This window comes from Pinus tabuliformis, chromosome 2_1 (genome assembly GCF_031772625.1).
Source record: "Pinus tabuliformis cultivar Carrire ecotype Pingquan chromosome 2_1, CPIR1, whole genome shotgun sequence".
NCBI lineage: Eukaryota > Viridiplantae > Streptophyta > Pinopsida > Pinales > Pinaceae > Pinus > Pinus tabuliformis.
The window spans coordinates 395,129,905-395,148,867 of NC_142299.1; the positions used below are offsets into that span (position 1 = coordinate 395,129,905).

The window sequence follows — 18,963 nt, forward strand, 5'->3', positions numbered from 1 at the left end:
GTCGAAGAGACAGTTGCAGTAGCTAGGAGCGCCAACACTCAGCAACGCACGGCGAGTGGTAGCAGTGCAGAATGGCATAAACAGGCGATGTCAGCAGCAGTGCAATAGATTCAGGAGGTAGCGCAGAGACTAGCAGCAGTCAGGCTCCAGCATTCACATGGTATCATACTAAACACAATTAGTTCAGTAATTTGGGATGTTTTTCCGTTGTTGGAGTAGCAACAACAGTTTGCAGTGCAGTGGCAATTGGCAGTGGCAGTGCCAACAGTAGCATAGATGCATAAATTCAGAGGAAATTGCAGTAAGGATGCAATGTTGACAATGGCAAGGTCAGCAGCAGTACAGATGCAGCATTTGCACAGTGGTTGGTGGACAACATGACAGACATCAGCAGCGTAGAGGGAGATGCTACAAAACAAGTGATGCTTCAGCAGGTTGCATTGCTAGAGCACATTCCTCACTAAGAGGGAGTGTTGATTTCTGGTAGCATCGGATGTGCTCTAAGTCTCAAATTTTTCAAGGAGGCTTAAACACATGCATTCTCCAATACCCAAAAGTCGTTTTGGCAAATTCCACTCAGAGACTGTTTTATTAAAATAATTATTTATTTTTAATGGAACACTAAGTCTAGACTTAGGAAATTAAAATAATTAATGGGTATTAATCTAAACTGTGGGTGTAACTTCTAGAAGAAGGCGAAGGTCAAGTCAATATGATCCTAGCCATTGATTAGAATCTAATCAGGGTCGTTGATTGATCAATAAGAGGATTATAAGAGAAGGCTTGATGGGCACTTGGAGAACACACACCAAAAGAGATCAAAAATTCGATTTTCTGAAGTGAGAAGTTCTCAGGAGGAAAATTCAATTGAGGAGATTTCTTGTAGCAAAGGGGCAGGAATAGCTTATGGAGAGAAAGTGATTTTCTCAACCGGAGAATCATCAGCAAAGAGAAGTAGAGAGTGATCCAGTAGCCTTGACGCAGAGGTTGGTGCAGGACCAAAAGGGTCACGCATAAGCAACGCAGAGGGAGAGAGAGAGTCGAAAATCAGAGTAGAGGGTCAGTTTCAGCAATCGGAAGTCGGGGTGTGGGACCTGGAGGCTGAGAACAGTCACTCTAGGCTACAATCGATTCCCCAGTTGGATGACGTTGTGCCTGAGAGGGTTGATGTTGGAATAGCGTAGAGGCAATGCAATGATAGCACAGAGTCTGCCAGGGGCACCTCATTCATCAGTCGGAACAGCCGGGACTTTTTCTCAGTGATTGTGTGAGGTAAAACTCACAAAGCTTCTACCAATATTTCTCTCTGTAACTAAATAACCATGTGAGGTATTCAGTCATGTATTCAGAATTTTCTACTCCTTAATTATAATATACCTTCAAAGTTGTTGCATCGGTTTTTCCACATTGGGTTTTTCCGAGGACTATTGTCCAAAAATAAATGTGTCCTATGTGTTTCTATTTTCCTTGCTCAATTTCTATGTTTCATAATCATATTTAATTGGTGTAGGTTGCTTCAGTAATTTACTTCAATTTTTCATGAAGAAATCTGAAATAAGCTTGTAATGTAATTTACAATCTAGGTGAAGTAGATTCAGTTGCTTGCAGTAAGATTCCTGGGATTGTTAGATCTAGGAATTTTCACATGGTTCACCTTCCCCTACGATTGACATATGCATAGGATGGCTACTGATGGATCCCTGAGGATGTTCAAAGATTGCTTGAGATTCAGCTACTGGACGAGTAAGATGCACCTACTTCACGTTTGCCCAGCCAACCACACAGATGTACCATACACTTGGCAGTGAACCCAAGACTTGTGGATGATGTGGCATCACCTACACCATCATCATAGCCCTTACAAATGATCTACAAGCATCTTTGACTCAATTGGAGACCTGTGATGTTATGGTTGTGCCCCCACACCCACTGGGAGCACCAGATGTTTATTGTTTGGAGAACAAGCTACCAACCCCTTGATAACCACCAGTTTTGAGGGTCCTATTTTTCATTATGGCACCTATGGACCTCATCAAGCCTCTCAAAGGACCCTACAACATGTATTATTTATCATCTAACCTCTTGAGAGGCTTAGTATTTAATTTGTGAGCTAGTTTGGTGGGCTTGTCACCAAAAGTTAGTTAATTTGCACATTATTTTATTTTAGGGCTAATATAGACCCAATCAGGTAATTCAAACTCCTAATGAGTGTACAAATAGGAGTTAGATGAATTCACTTTTTATTATCACTTTGGATTACATCTCTTCTCTCTCTTGAGAATTTCGCACTTTTTCTTGGAGGATGAATTGGAGCTTTATGGATGAATTTTGATGTTTGGATTTGGTTTATTTTGTCTTGGAGCTTCTCTATTGTCAAATGGTGGATGGTTGGATACGTTATATTACATGTAAGTACAAGCTTTTAATGCTATTCTTGTTTTACTTTGTCATATACATTGGATTGGTATTTTCGCTAATTTTAGGGCTAATTGTTGCATGCATTTACTGCTTAAAGTGTGGAATTTTGTCTCTATATAGCATCGCTCAATGTATGGGCCATGTAATTTGAATGAAATTTCATAGGGATAATTCTATCAACAAATTCATCTTGATAAGCCAACTCCTTTTGCAAGTAGAAGTATAAAAGTTGTAAGATTGCTTCTCTTTGCCCTAGAAGGCTAGCGAGGTAGCTTAAGGCCTCCTTGACTAAGAAACGAATTCCTCATTCATATTTATCATAAAATCCATTCTCCCAAGGCTAAGGCACTGATCTACCAAAAGGTGGTCACCCAAAATCTATTCATTTTCACCTTTTCCTATGTCTAGCCAAGTTCGTTCACCTAGGGCATCATTTTCCCAACAAATTAGCCCTCCAAAAAGTTCGATCTCCTAGCATCCCCTGCGTTGGTGTCTCCCCAAGGCCTCCTCCAATTTTGAAGCCATTCTAACGATAGAGTTGTGAGAAAATCCAATCCCTAGCCCCGAGATCAAAGGTTCCCCTGGTATCCCCAAGGCTAGTGGCTCATAGGATCAAATCAACACCTTTAAGTGAAAATTATTGCTTTGATCCTTTCCCCCTCCTTGTCTGGGTTAAGAACATAATTGGTTGCTAAATTCTTGCCACTTAACCTAGGTTGGGTTCACTTGGTCCCGTGTGGTCCCATTCCTTTGGAAAGACAATTCTTCAAGAACCATCCGAGATACTAATTTCAATAAGGATTTTAGGGATTGCAAAACTTTTTCACAAGTCATATTCCCTAAACCTAGCCCTCAAATCCCCCCATGCTTCTCCTAGAAGATATTGTACCTTGCTTAGAAAGCAAGCAAGCTCCATCTTGACTCTCTTCTCGGAAAGGGATTGTTTGGGTCACTTTATATACATTCGTTGATTTATCCTTCATTTTTTACTCGATATATACCATGTCTCCTCCCATCCGTGAAATTCCGTAAATAGTAGGGAGTCTTAGCTCAGGTGATAATGGGCTAAGTCTCCATTTATTGCCCTTGGTCTAGCATTTGACCCTCCAGGAATCTCCTTTAGGTCCCTGCTAGTTTGAGCAGTAACAGGCCCATAGATATCAGAGGGTATAAGATCCAATAATCCATTGGATCTACTATCATTACTAGTGCATCTTCCTTTAACATTTTTCCCAAGGGCACATCCTTTGCATACTCCATCATGATCTATCTTAAGTTCAAGTACACCTTTAACAAAATCTTTTAACCTTCCCAAAGCTTTGTAGTGCATATGATCATACCTTCTATGCCAAATCTCCCTAAGTTCTATAGTGTTGCAAAAAAAAACTTAGAATGAACGACCAAGGACACGATATAGTCCTCCGATTCGTATCCCAATAACTTTAGCAGATTCAAAAGATGAATTTTTCTTCCATACTAAGACTTGTCCATCAACAAAATCAACTCTATACCCTTTGTCTTCAAGAGATGATATGGACAACAAATTTTCTTCAATCCAGGAACATATAAAATATTGTTAATGGATACATTACCTCAGGATTCCACTTGGAAAGATAACATACCAATTCCCTTGACTTCATATTTTCCATTGTCCCCAAGCTCGACCTTTTGAGAGAACTTCTTTTCAACTAATTCAAATAGATAATCACGATTTCCAGTCATGTGCTTAGAGGCACCACTGTCCACAAGCCAAACTTCATCGTGATTTTCAATAGAACCTATAAGAGCACAAACAAATGAGTGTTCAAGTTCAGAATCACTTCTCCTATGCCTCCTCTTTGAAGATGGCTCATTTAGATCAGCAGCAGATGCATGATGTCTTGCTCTTCTTTTATGATCATGATCCCTTTTCAAAGTCATCTCTTTGATTCCTTTGAGGACATTGAGCTTGATAATGACCATAAGCTTGACAACGAAAGCATTGAACATTTGTTAGATCATTTTTGTCTCTTCTATCTCTGTTATCTCTTCTATCTCTTCTACTTGGAGAGGGAGGAGAAGGCCTTTTATGAGAGGTAGAGTCCTTCCTTGAAGCAGATATTGGACCTTGTCGTTTACTGACATTTCTTTGGAATTTGCCAAAATTTGGTTTCTTCTTCTTGTTACCCTTAACATGAGCTGCAAATGTTTCTATACTTGGATCTTCAATGTCTCCTCTAGAATAGAGTCTTGACTCTTCTTGAGTGCATGCTACCCATAACTTGTCAAAGGTTGGAGCATTCTCTCTTGCACTAATATCTGATGCAAATGAGTCCCAAGATCTAGGGAGACCACCCAAAGCAACAGCTAACAATTCCTTATCAGATACTTCTTCATCAATGGATATGAGTTGATCTCTAATTTGAGTTATCTTGACAAAATATGATGCCACTGTGTCATTCTTTGTCATCTTCATGTTACGAAGTTGTCCACTCAAATTGATGGATTGATTCACATTATTAATGGTATACAATCCAACGATCACATCATACATAGCTTTAGCATTCTTATGTTCAGCGATAGGGAACCAAATGATCCCTAACATAATCCAATAAAACGCTTCTTCCCAAAGTATCATCTTCACGAAACTTCTCCTTTCCTGCTCAATCAGATGGTTCAATGACTCTACCTGTGACAATTCCCAAGACTTTATTCCTTTCAAGATTAATCTCAACTCTTGCGTTCCATGCCCTACAGTTAGTGGTTCCTTCAAGGTTTCTTTCAGTCTACATGAAGGAAGAATTCATGATGAAAAATATAGGATAGAACCCAAAAGCCTTTTAAATGCTCTTCAAGATGATTTTCAAGTGTTCTTCAAGTGCTCTCAAGATGATCTCTCTGCTCTTTTCCTTTACCAAAGCTCTGATACCATGTTGAAATTCTGGTGTTACAATGACTAGAATAGTTTTTCACAATTGATAACTACTTCTATTGATGCAAATTGTTCCTTCTTTATACTTTAGTCAACAAGTAGTTATACATGAAAAACTTCAACCAATAATTCTTCAACAAGAACAGTAAATAGAGATCACAGTAGACAATGAACAATAGACAATAAGCAAGAGGCAAAAGACACCAAGATTAAGCTCACAGACAGGGAAAAACCCACAAGGGGAAAACCCCAAAATTCTTTCCTTTTGAGAGAGATTTTGTCCATCAATAGTACATCTGAATGTTCCAACAAATCCAAAATAGTCAACAATGAAATATCCAATCAAAGTCTGCACAAGGAAGGAGAGAAATTTCACTTTTGTCCAAAGAGTAAGGTCTGCACAAAGAGAACAAAACTTAGGCCTGTAGTCACTGTGATGGGAGGCTGAAATCCACACTGTAGTTACAACAGAAGATGCCAATGAACTGTCTACAAATTTGGCCTAAAACCCTCGGTCAATCTTCAGAAGTACGTCACATCAAAAGCGAGCTTCTCTGTAGCTTTTAGCCTCAAAAGAATCAAAAGGAACAGAGGTTAAGATGATCCCAAAATTACCCAAATCACTGTAGTCAACAAACCTTTGAAAGAGATACAAATTGCAGTCAAGAACCCTTTTATCCTCTTCACACTTGTGGATATGCTCTGCAATAGAAGACTGAACTTGTGTGTGATGGTGGAAGAAATGAGGGTCAACAAGCTCCAATATAGGCGTCATGTCAGGGCTAATTAGCCTTAATGGGGGCCGACAGGAAGTCTTCTTGGAGACGACTTGTAGGGCTAGATAGGCCGACTTGAAAATGACACAAATCAAATTCTTCTTGATAGTTTTGCTATGAAAAATGCTGACCAGAGCTACATTATTTTTCAACAATTTGACAAGTGGTATTGGAAGAAAACAGATCGACCGACTTTTCATATACTTCCTTAGCAGAGGGTAATTCTGAAACATCAGGGATCAAATGATCCTTGAGAGATTCAAAGATAATTCTATGAGCTTTGACTTCACAGTTTCAAACCCTGGCCTTTCAAGCATCATCCTCAGGTTAAGCAACTTCTCCTTTGACATACTGAAGAGCATTGTGTTCCTCTAAGACCAAATTGATTCTTTTCTTCCAAGCTTTAAAAATTCCTGATCCATTAAGCTCATTTCCTTTTTTGCAAGAGGGAGCCATCATCTGATTGAACAAAAGATTTCCTTCAAAATGACACAGAGATCAAGAAAATCTTCTTTTCAAGATGTGATATCCAACTTTCTATCTTGACCAAAGCTTTGATGCCATGTTGAAAAGCCAAGTACAGCGTGTACAGTACTATTTCTGAACTACTAATAAATATTTGTGAATTATTAGGGTTTCTTTTAATTCTTCTTCTTAATCGAATAATTACACTTAAGAAATCCAACCAATATTAATGACAAGACAGTGGAGATCACGGAGCACAATAACAAGAGACAAAATTTTATCCTGGGAAAACCCACAAGGAGTAAACCCAGCAACCTTTCCTTAAAGAGATCCTTCAATAAGACATCAAGACATAGACAATACTGACCAATCAAGATGGCTTCCACAAGTGCTAAGCTCCTCTTCACAAATTCTTCCAACAAGATCGCAGACAAGAGGTTGATGCTCTCACAATACCACAGAGACAAAGCTCGAATCTCTTTGCTTTTGAGGCTCAGACTTCAGACATGATGCAGATCTGTGGAGGTACAAGACATGAACCAAATCACAATTCTAGAGAAACTCAAATCTCGGACTCGAGACAGATCTGAGTTAGATCTTAGCAAGCAGATCTGTGGAGGCACAAAACACAGACCAAATCACAATCTTGGAGTAACTCAGATCTCAGATTAAAGACAGATCTGAGTTAGATCTCGACAAACAGATCTGCGGAGGCACAAAACTTGGATCAATTACAGTCCTGAAGTGGCTTGGATCTTGGGCTACAGACAGTCCTTAGGTGACCTCAGATCTCACCCTAGTTACAAGCCTGAGGCAGCTATAATCTCGGACCAATCAAAGATCTCAGATCTCAGAATAATAGACTTATAGTATCCCTCTAGGACTCGGCCTAGAGATCACTTTCAGGAGACAAGAGATCTCGAATAAGTAGGCTCTTGGACCACTGAAAATTTGCTTGGATATCTTTCTAGGTCTCGGCCTAGTACCAGACTTCAGGTCTTGAATAAGGAGCATATCTTTACCTTTTCAAAGAGTAAAAGACCTTGGACTTGATCCACAGGAGAAATGAATCAATACAAACTCCAATGAAAAGTAGAAGAGAGGCTTCTTCGCTTGATCTAACCCTTGAACACTTCCTTGAATACCTTCGCATAGGAGAACAGATGAGTAATGTATGTGTGATCAAATTGCTTGCTAAGGAGAACGAACTGAGTCCCTTATATAGCCATGATTGAATCTGAATGGGTGCCTTTCTAGGCAAGCCAACTTGACCATCTAGAAGGGACGATATGATCCGAATGCATGTGTTTCAACTTTCTACACAAGCTGACTTGGCAATCTAGAAGGGCCGACTTAACAAGTGTGGAGCCAATAAAAATATTATTTTTTTCTTCTTTCAAAAATACAATTTTTCTGACCAAATTAAAAGCATGAAGAGCATGCTAGAAACAATAATAAATTTGTTTTTCCCAAGTACAATGATAACAAATAATTTTATGAAGACAGAGCATAGCTACAATTTCAACACAATATTCTGTAATCGTCCATGTATTTTTCTCCTAAAAGCAACAGTATGACCAAGAGCATAAACATACGCGGGACACATTCTGCTTTCCCCAGGAAGTTCCGCAAATAGATGATCTCCAAAAGTCTGCCCCAGCATGTTTTCTACCTATTGGTAAGCAATTAGAAAAAACACCTTAGAAACCAAGCAAAGTCCCTAAATAAAGAACTAACAACTAGATATACTATATATAAATATTCATGAACCAACTCATAAAGAAATAATATTGATATTATCACTAATTCTCCAGCTCAAACTTATCATTCTTTAAAGAGTAATCCTGCAAAGGATAGGAAAACACAGAAATACCTGATGAACATCAATTTTGATGACTCTTCCGCAATCACGATTAAAACTTTCCCAAAACTTGTTCAACATGTTTTTCCATTTAGCACGCCCAGCAGAAATATTATCCAACTGACATTATAACGCAGAGCTTGTCAGTGCCAACCAGAGAATTCATGGAAACCACATTTTCATAGAAACAGAAGAGGTATATCAATATGAAAATGTACTGAAATTTTAACCAAAGAAGCTTATTTTATCTTAATTTACTACAATGACATTGCAGTGCATGAATATAGATTAATTTATAAGAAAACTTTAAAAAACCTATGACAATGATCAAAACAATTTAGCTGAAATAAGTTTAGCACCTTCATGTCGTTCCTCCTTTGATAAGAGTAAAATGACAAGTAATTAAGTTCATTAATTTATATATTTTTATCAGTAACAGAGAGGGCTAACGACTTTTATAATGATTACAGGAACTCATACTTAACCCTTACAGAACTTCTTCATAGGGCTTTAACCTTGGAATTCAAGATAGCTGTTAGAACTATAGATAGCTTCAAGCCTGAACAAAAGTTTATATCTCCCTTCCCTTACTCATCTTCTTTGCTGTATCTCTAGTCCTTGGACTTCTTAACTCGTTGATATCTTAGTTGTCTTGCATCTGCAGCAAGCACTTTCAGACTCAGCAGACACATTTTCAGTTTAGATTTTGGACCTCTTGCAGATAAGGGTCAGTTTTGTTATTGCACTCCCACTATGTGCTGATACGGGATGTACTTCCAAGTCCTATTCATCTATTACTGAGGTCATTCATTCAAAATTAATGATAATATCTTATCTTACCTGTTATGACAAAATCTAGCACCTTGGGCCAAAGCCTTTCACAAGGTGCTGAGACTAGTGGAACAAGGAAGTGTTACCACTGTCACCTAGGCAACAACCTTCCTCTTTTTAGACAAAGATGGATTCTTCACAAGGGAAGTTTCCCTTGTAGCTTCTAGTGTTCCTAAGGCAAGGGCAAATCATGTGCAAAGACATACATCTAAGTGCTGAAAATACCCCCAATAAGATATAATATTCAAGGAAACAATATGGTGGTTAACTGATGCAATCTCCACAATTGAATGGATGGGTTCTAGATCAATTTAGAAGGCTTAGCAAGTCAATATTTGTCAACAGGGGAACCCAAAACACTAGAAAAGAAGAAAAAGTTATTAGCTGTTATAAAACCTGTAAGAATGGTAGTAAATTACAGCAATGGAACAAGTTCTGACAGAAACAAATAAAACAGCCCTTTAACAAGTCATTATCAGTTAAAACTTAAAACTAGGGCTCAAACAATGAATTAGACTAGATTCTAGTTAACTAGCTAATCTGAAATTTGATATGCATATAACAGCCCAAGGATCCAAGATGTCTAACACTAGAAGAGTTGTGTTACCCCACCAAAAGCGGGTGACCCCTAGGAAAAACTTTTCTCCTATTCTTCTCCTCCACGCTGGCAGCCAGCAGCCCCTGAGAGACACTAGTAGCCGATGATGACGTCCAATTCATATCTCCGCCACCTGCATCAATCATGTTCCCTTTCCCATTTGCCAAGAGCACATGCTGGAAGGTGGGCTTCTGATCAAAAGGTACTTTATTCATTTTGCAATCGGTTGCTTATGCTTGTTTGAATTTGGGCATTTTGACATGGATTATGGGATAACTTAGAAAAAAGAAAGATCTTGGCCATGATCTCTTTCTCTCACCTTAAATGGGGGGGTTAATTTCAATACTAGTCTAGTGGGACCTCCCCTAATGACCCAATGGGTATAGGAGGGGCATTACTTGGCAAGCCATGATTGAGATAGTGTACCCTAATCTCTCCTTATTCAATACTAACCACTTTCCATCTCACATTACAAGCTCCTATTCCACCTCCATTTCCCATTTCTCCTTTCAATGTGGAAATAATCTTCAATGTCATCTTCCAAGGGGCTAATGGGAACATCTCTCTCAAGGTTTTCAAAAGATGATTCATCGAGAGTAATATCCTTGAAAAAGGTATGGTTGGTCTCAATTTCATTTTCCATAAACTCAGCCTTCCCAACACATGTGTCCTCAAAATCATCATTTTCATCATGTGGACCCAAGGAGGACTCGTTTTCTTGCTCATCACCTAGACTCTTAAAGACTTGATGATGCTCGATGAAGGCTTCCTCTTGGCTGCTTAATGTAGGGTGTACTTGAAAATATCTAAGAAAGCCATCAACGAACTCTTCAATAGATAAGATGCTCCTAGGTTCATGATCATGCAACCATGAGTTATGACCACCGAGAGATCCCATGAACAATAACATAGGGACATCTCGATGGACAACCTTCTCTCTTGAAATATGCACATTAAATATTTCTACGTGGTTAATTGTGGAGAGTAGATCACCATCAAACACGGGAACCCCACATACCATCCTTCCCACAACATGATTAGGATGCCCAGGGATGCTAGCAATGTCCAAAGCGGGCAATTTATCAAAGCATCACAACCTATTTCAGGTATACATGAAAAATATGTAAGAGTCGCCAGGGTGAAATTAAAGATGCCTAGAAAAATGCTTGCTTCACCCTACAAGCATCGACCTTAAAGTTCAATGAAGAACTAGCGCTTCGTTCTTTCAATGGAGTCGCCAATAATGATATGTCAATATGTCGTATGGAAACTAAACACACATTTCATGTCCCCGGCAACGGCGCCAAAATGTTACCGCTCAAACTAGCAAAGGACCTAAGGGAGCGATCCCTAAAGGGAATATGCTAGGCCAAGGGAAACAAATGGAGACTTATCCCATTGTCACATCAACTAACGCTCTCTTCTATTTATGGACTTTCACTGACGGGAGGATACCCGGTATATTATGGAGTCACCGATGAAGGATAAGTCAATGAAATGATGTAGAGTAACCCTAATAATCCATTTCCTGGAAGAGTCAGAAAGATAAGGTTTACTTTCCTTCTAAGCAAGGTACAATGACTTCTAGGGAAACAAGGGATGATTTGAGGGTTAGGTTTATGGGATATGACTTGTGAAGGAATTTCCCAATCCCTAAAATCCTTATTGAAATTGGTATTCTGGATGGTTCTTGAAGAAATGTATTTTCAAAGGAATGGCACCAGACGAGACTAAGTGGACCCAGTCTAGGGTAGGGGAGAAGAGTATGGCAACCAATGATGTCCCTAAACTGGACAAGGTATGGAAATGGATCAAAGAAAGAATATACATTTAAAGGCTTGAATTGATCCAATAAGGTACTAGCCTTTGGGGATGCTAGGGTAAAGTTTGATCTCGAATCTAGGGCTTGGCTTTTCTCACAACTCCACAGTCGAAATGGCCTAAAATTTGGAGGAGTTCTTGAGGAAACAATAGCGCAGGAGACCCTAAGAAATCGAACTTCTTGAATGGGTAGTTTTCCGGGAAAATGATGCCCTAGGTGACCCAACTTGGCTAGACCTGGGAAAAGGTGAAAAGATATGATTTTAGGTGACCACCTCTTGGTAGATCAATGCCTTAGTCTTGGGAGAATGGATTCTATGATGAATATGAGTGAGGATCTTTGATTCCCACTCAAAGAGACCTCAAGACCACATCGCTAGCTTTCTAGGTCAAAGAGAAGCAATCTTGAAGCTTTTATACGTTGATGTGCAAAGGACATGGGTTATCAAGGTCAATTCGTTGATAGAATTACCCCTAGGAGATTTCGTTCACATTACATGGCACATATTGAGAGATGTTATAATCGAGACAAAATTCCACAATTTGAAGTAGTAAATGCATGCAGAAATTAGCCCTAAAAATAGTGAAAATCCCAGTCCATTGTATATGACAAAGTAAAACAAGAATAACATTAAAATCATGTACTTACATGTAACAGAATATATCCAACCATCCATAATTCACAAAAGAGAAGCTCCAAGATAAGATACACCAATATCCACACATCAAAATTCATCCATAAAGCTCCAATTCATCCCCTAAAAGAAGTGTGAAATTCTCAAGAGAGAGAAAAGATCCAATCCAAAGTGATGATGAGAAAATGAACTCATCTCACTTGTATTTATACACTAATGAGGAGTTCGAATTAGCCTTCTCAGCCTACATAAGCCCCAAAATGTAAAATAGTGTTCTAATAATTCAACTTTTGGTGACAAGCCCACCAAACTAGCTCATAAATGAAAAAATAAACCTCTCAAGAAGTCAAATAATAATCTATGCACATCGTAGGGCCCTCTAAGAGGTCTAATGAGGTCCATGGGTGCCATAATGAAGAGTAGGACCCTCAAAAGCAGTGGACAAGTAGTTGGCTCCTTGTAATAACCTGTGGTGCTCCAAATGACTTGTGGGGGCACAAAAGTGTCCTCATGGGTCTCCAAACAAATCGAGATTCTTGTAGATTGCCTGCAAGGGCTAGGATGATGGTGTAGGTGATGCCACATCATTGTGTTGGTCCTGGATCATCTGCCAAGTGTATGGTGCAAATTTGGGCCAACTGGGCATGATGGATCAGCTGGATCTTCCTCGTCCAATAAGTGAACCACAAGCAATCTCTGAAAGGTTGTGGTGATCCATGGAGTGTTGTCTACTGTTGTGGAGGCCCATGGCTCTCAACGCATACCCTACATGTGCCAATCTAGCCCTTTGGAGGATTAGTACCCCGTATAGAAAGACTAAACCCAAACGGAGACCATCTGTAATGCTACATAAGATCCAATGTGTCCCTTAGCCTTCCAGTACAACAAGTCATTAGAAAAATCAAGTAAATGAGCTTACCAATCATGGACCACAGGTGGGGGCTTCATAATGGCCTGCCCTTCCATAATGGGCTTCGAGATGTGCCAATGTCTACTAAACTCCAAATGAGGTTAACCAAGAATCCTATTAGGTGGTTTCTACTTCTAAAGGGCATAATATATTCAAGGTACAACCTTCAAAAGGTGGTCGCATGTGATAGATAGGCGAATGAAATAGGGAATGAGAAGGGGCAGCCCTTGGTCACATGTTGGGGTACAAGGGTAACTAATAAGAGAGAAGTAAACACTTGGGTTTATAATGTATAGGAGGGAGAAATTGTGGTACATGAGGTGACCCGGCCTTGATTTTTCCACCCTTCTTTATATTCCTTTTGCCTTTTTATGATTTTCTTTGATGTTTTTTACGTTGTATAAGATATAGCAGTGAATACCCCCTTTAAAGGTAGGGTGGTTCATTGCCCACCAAGGGTTGGGACAATCATGGTTCCTATATGATGAACGAGGTTCATAGAACCTGTAGGAACCAGGGTGATGGCCATGATGATAGGGTAGAGCTCATGTATTGGCTTTTGCCCACATGCTAAATGTGTTTGTTCAGCCATCTTTCGCATTTTATGGTACATTTTCTTGTTGAATATGGCCAACTATGCTTTTATCTTTCTTTATAGCTGCATCAAACCTCTGGGCTTCATTCCAGGCCATGACCCAAGGTGTCGGCAAGGGGAAGGGGCGAGCTAACCCTATGTGGACCCAATGGAAAAATGTGGACCCAGGTGGGAGAAATGATGAATGGGGCAATAATGAGTGGAAAGAGGGTAATATAAGTGAGTAAGGGAGAGGGACCACGCAACCAAAATCGGGGTTTCCGATGAAATACCATCCCTAAAGCCAAATGGTTAGCAAAAGAGATCCCACGAGACTAGGATGCAAATTTAATATCCGAAAGGGGGCTAGGGGACAAAAGCACAGACCTAACCCATTCTTTCTGCCGAATCCCCCCATTAATCCATGCCCAGAAGTGTCCATGATAAGCAAACTACAATACTCAATTACCAAATGACAAGGCATAGCTTTACGTTCAAAAGGCCCACCTTCAAACATATGATCATGGTAGACGGGTGAGGGACCACATTGTTGGCTCAGGTGGCAGAGAAAAGGCATAATGAGTTAGTTGTGGTTGCAAGGGGTTGTTGGTTGCCGACTGAGGACCATCCTGGAGAAAAAAAAAAAAAAAAAAAAATCCCTAGGGACATCACCCACATAATGGTGGGTAACAGTCCCCAAGGATGATCTTTAGATTTGTCTCCCTCTCAACTAAATTTGAGAGGACTTCTCGATATCTAGAGAAATGTCTAGAAGCCCCACTACCTGTTGATTTGGGATAGCATCGGATGTGCTTTAAGCCTCAAATTTTGCAGGGTGGCTTGAGCAAAGGTATTCCAAAGAACTCAGAAAGGGTTTTGGGAAATTCCACACATAAGTCATTTTATTAAAATAATTAATATTTTTAATGGGTTTCCTAAGTCTAAACTTAGGAAAAATAAAATATTAATGGGTTTTAATCTAATTAGAGGTGAAACTTCTAGAAAAAGCCATGGATAAAGTCAAAACGATCTGAGCCTTTGATTAAGATGTAATCTAGGTCATTCGTTGTCCAATAGGAAGATATAAAAAGGGACTTGAGGGTCATTTGGAAGACGCACAGAGAGATTGGTAAAATCGATTTTCTGAGGTGAGAAGTTCTCAGGAGGAAGATCGATTGAGGAGATCTTGCAACAAAGGGACAGAGAGAATCTGAGAGAAGGAATTTTCGGAGAGTGCGAGGCATAGGGAGAACAGAAAGACGTCCAGAGAAAGGTTAACGTTGGCCCACATAGTGTTGATGCAGAGGCAACGCAGTCCTTGAGGGGAAGTTGAGTTCCTACTAAGGGAAGTCGAAATTCAGTTGCAGGGACCTAGGATGTGAGTCTGGGAGGCAGAAAGTCAATTTCTCAGCCAGCAAAGGATCCAGAGGAGAGGCAGTGTAATACCCAGGAGGGGTGATGCAGTTTTGCGCAGAGGGTGATGCAGAGCCTCCAGAGGAGCAGGATCAGTCACTGATTCTCCAGTGAACGGGTGAGATCATTTCACCAGTCTTTTGTTCAGTATTCTCTCTGTATCAGATTGTTAGTTGAGCATCCTAGAATTGTACTCAGAATTTCCCTTGCATAATAATAAAACCCTCAGAGTTGTTGCATCGGTTTTCCCGCATTGGGTTTTTCCAAGGACTATTTGTCCAAAAATAATTGTGTCCTACGTGATGTATTTTTCTTTCTTGCTCAGTATTTTGTTTCCGCATATATGTTAATTAAGTGAAGGCTACAGATGTATTTTCTTCGATATTTACCGTAGAGCACAGTAAATAACTTGCATGTTTTAAACAAGTAGGAGAAGTAACATCAGTTTGCTGCAGTAGGAATTCCGATGTAGGAATTTTCACATGGTATCGGAGCTAGTGCAGGTGAGACAAGAAGAGCAGAACCAGAAACCCCAGCATTGAGAAGAAGGGGAAATCGAAAAGTTGCAGGAAGCAGCAAGTAGAAACCCCAGAGGGTTTGCGCAGTTCTAGTTGGAGGGCCGAAAATTCGAGGTAATCTCTCTTCGAGTGAGTTGACAAAGAGAGAGCTTCCAGTTCGAATTTTTCCGTGGCAGAGGGAGCAGCGCTGAGCCTCAGCATGAGGATCAGTTGGTGGGACACAGATTTTTCAATGGGCAGTTTTGCCAGGCTGAAAGTCGTCAGAAGAAAGAAGAAGAACATAGTGAGGGAATACTTCCTCAGTGATTTCTTGCCGAGGAAATCAACATTTCTCATTTGCAAAGTATCAGAGGAGCAACAACTTACCACCTCCATCAGTGAATGCAATACAAACCAAAGTAATATGTCCCCAACATTGCAAAGCATTTTAATTCATTGCCATGCCCCAAGCTCGAAATTATGGATTAAATTGGTTCAGTCACATTGATCCGACATGACTTGGCAAAACCTGGGGAAGACAGGCAAACTCTTCTAATTTTTGGTATCACATTTTTCCCTACAACCAATTCCTGCGACCTGAAAGACAAACTAACTGAAACAATAAGAAGACAATCTAATGAAGTATCAAACATCCTAGTAATTGCAAATTTCCTGCTTTCCCTCCAAAGCAACCTACAGGAAGCTTGTTAAGCTTTAAAAAATCTTACTGCATATACTGACATATTTTTTGCAAAGATGGTTTCCCATATAAAAGCAACCTACAGGAAGCTTGTTAAGCTTTAAATAATCTTACTGTGTATACTGACATATTTTTCGCAAAGATGGTTTCCCATATAAATGCTTGCCAAAAAATTAAATGGTTAGGTTTTTTCAAGAACAGGACACTTGAAACCATACGCCAAAAATTTCATTTTCAAGCATTTCAAGCCATACAAGCTACCCTTGTAAGACACTGAATTATAGTAATGTATAGCATAAACCTTAAAACAAAGCATATCAAAGCTTCACAACTCCAAAAAGGAACACACCTGACTCTCCAAGTAAGCTGTGAAACCATAGTCTACGATTTCTGGAAAGTAGTGGGAGAGGAATGCAGAGACCTACATAAGAAAATGGCATCACAACATAAGGCATGAGAATAATATGCTAAGAACAGAAATTGAAAGCAAGCAAACTGTAAGTACTCAGCTGACAAATTATTATGATGCTCTTGCAAACTAACCACATTCTGCAGACATGTATAGGAATTCATTTTCCTACTCAAAAACAAGCTGCATGAAAAGCTATGACATTTAATTATCAACTTGATGACAACTCTCTACCATTGTTGGATTTATTGCGAAAATAACAGATATATCATGATATATCACAAGATTTTCACAGTGCAATAATATCTCCTTAATATATTGTGATATATTCAAAATTTATTTTTTACTGATATTTGCTAATATCTGACAGTATTTGCCGATATTTTCTGATATTTTGCCAATATTTCCGGATAAATATTTTTTTATTTTTCAAGCTTCCCAATATTTTCCAATATTTCCCCACGTTTTGCCAATATATTTGCCATCACAATAAATGAACACTGCTCTCTACAGTGCATTTGAAAAAATACAACAAGAGCACATGAAGTCAAAGTGATTACATAAGATAAGAATTCACAAAAGTAATAGGAGAAAGCATGCAGAAGATGTGCTAGTTATTATCTATGAAGTTCATGCAGAAGATGTGCTAGTTATTATCTATGAAGTTCATGCATAAGTGTTTGGAAAGGAATTTCAAGTCACTAAGTTATATCAAAGGGATCTTCCACATGCTGTGAAATACCCAGGGCTGCCTGTAGAATTTTTCCACTGTATTGAGCTTCAACAGATAAAAACAGATATGACAAAAACAAGTAATTTTCCGAAGGGCTGCTACTGATTTTAGATTGCTAGAAAAGGTAGAAATATGCAGAGCTCCAAAGGCTTTTGGAGTTTCTGTTGCATAATTTACAAAGGACATGAAACTCATGCATCGAACAGAGAAATGTTCGATAACCATTTCTTGGAAAGCTAGAAGCATCCACCAATACATGGTCAGGAATTGAACCATCATAAAATACAAAAAAGGCATAAAACATGGTCAGGAAGTTCATGAATAAGTGTTCGGAAAGTGGGAATTTCTAGTCACCAAGTTATATCAAAAGGGATCTTCCACACACTGTGAAATACCCAGGACTGCCTGTTGACATTTTCCCCTGTATTAGGCTTCAACAGATAAAAACAGATATAACAAAAACAAGTATTTTCCAAAGGGCTGCTACTGAATTTAGTTTGCTAGAAAAGGTAGAAATATGCAGCACTCCAAAGGGATTTGGAGTTTTCGTTGCTTAATTTACAAATGACATGCAAGTCATGCATCAAACAGAGATGATCAACTATCATTTCTTGGAAAGCTATAAGCATCCACCAATAGATGGTCAGGAATTGAACGATTATAAACAGCACAAAAAGTATAAAGCCTGATGTTAATGGTTGATTGAAACTCGAGTGAATAGAAAAGACAACCACAAGTGAAATGGGAGCTAAGATAACCATCTTCTTTTAGTGATAATTGTAACTTTCTACTCTGGGCTCTCAGTATACTATTAGGACACACTCATTCTGCTGCCCTTCAAAGAAAATACTCAAAAGCTAATTCAAAAGGCTTTGGTGAGTAGGTCAAGACACAAAATAAGCATCAATCTTGCAGATACAATTAGAAACATGGCCACTCTTATGAAACACATATCGAGAAGAAATCAAAAACGGCAAGGACTTTAGATATGGATGAGCAATCAAAGACCGGGGCATAAAACGACAGCATGGAATTCTATCTCGAAATTTGTAACCCTCGTACACTGTTCTGACTAGAAATATTTTGTCTCTAACAGAGAAACTCTTATATCTCACAAGTGTTGGTTTAGATAACAATTGTCACAGCAGATTATATACTTCCAGTCAAAAGTATCTCATCTATCAAGGCTTTGATTTGTCCCTACAGTAGCATACATCAACATATCCTTGCCTATACCATTTTTCGTATGGTCAATGATTAAGGTAAGCCCACAATTTTGACAGAATATCTTGTCAATCTTGCAATTTAGCCTTTCCTCAACAGCATGAGTGTGAGATCATGCCCACTGACTGTTGTGCTCTGATTGTTAATGCTCCCTACCAATATGGCTGTGTGGCTATCAATGAAAACT

The 18,963-nt window shown here is 39.2% G+C and overlaps 1 protein-coding gene across 1 annotated transcript in view; it reads right to left on the reverse strand.

Annotated features, from left to right (window-relative positions):
- Nucleotides 1–3,463: 3,463 nt before the first annotated feature.
- LOC149200521 (uncharacterized) overlaps nucleotides 3,464–18,963 on the reverse strand; it is a 264,887-nt gene continuing 249,387 nt past the window's right edge. Inside the window, exons 13-18 of the mRNA XM_089400966.1 lie at nucleotides 16,760–16,831; nucleotides 8,444–8,551; nucleotides 8,141–8,242; nucleotides 4,378–5,086; nucleotides 4,041–4,196; nucleotides 3,464–3,783 (exon numbers count right to left, since the gene is read on the reverse strand). Coding sequence (XP_089257092.1) covers nucleotides 3,464–3,783; nucleotides 4,041–4,196; nucleotides 4,378–5,086; nucleotides 8,141–8,242; nucleotides 8,444–8,551; nucleotides 16,760–16,831 — 1,467 coding nt within the window. The remainder of the gene's footprint in view (nucleotides 3,784–4,040; nucleotides 4,197–4,377; nucleotides 5,087–8,140; nucleotides 8,243–8,443; nucleotides 8,552–16,759; nucleotides 16,832–18,963) is intronic.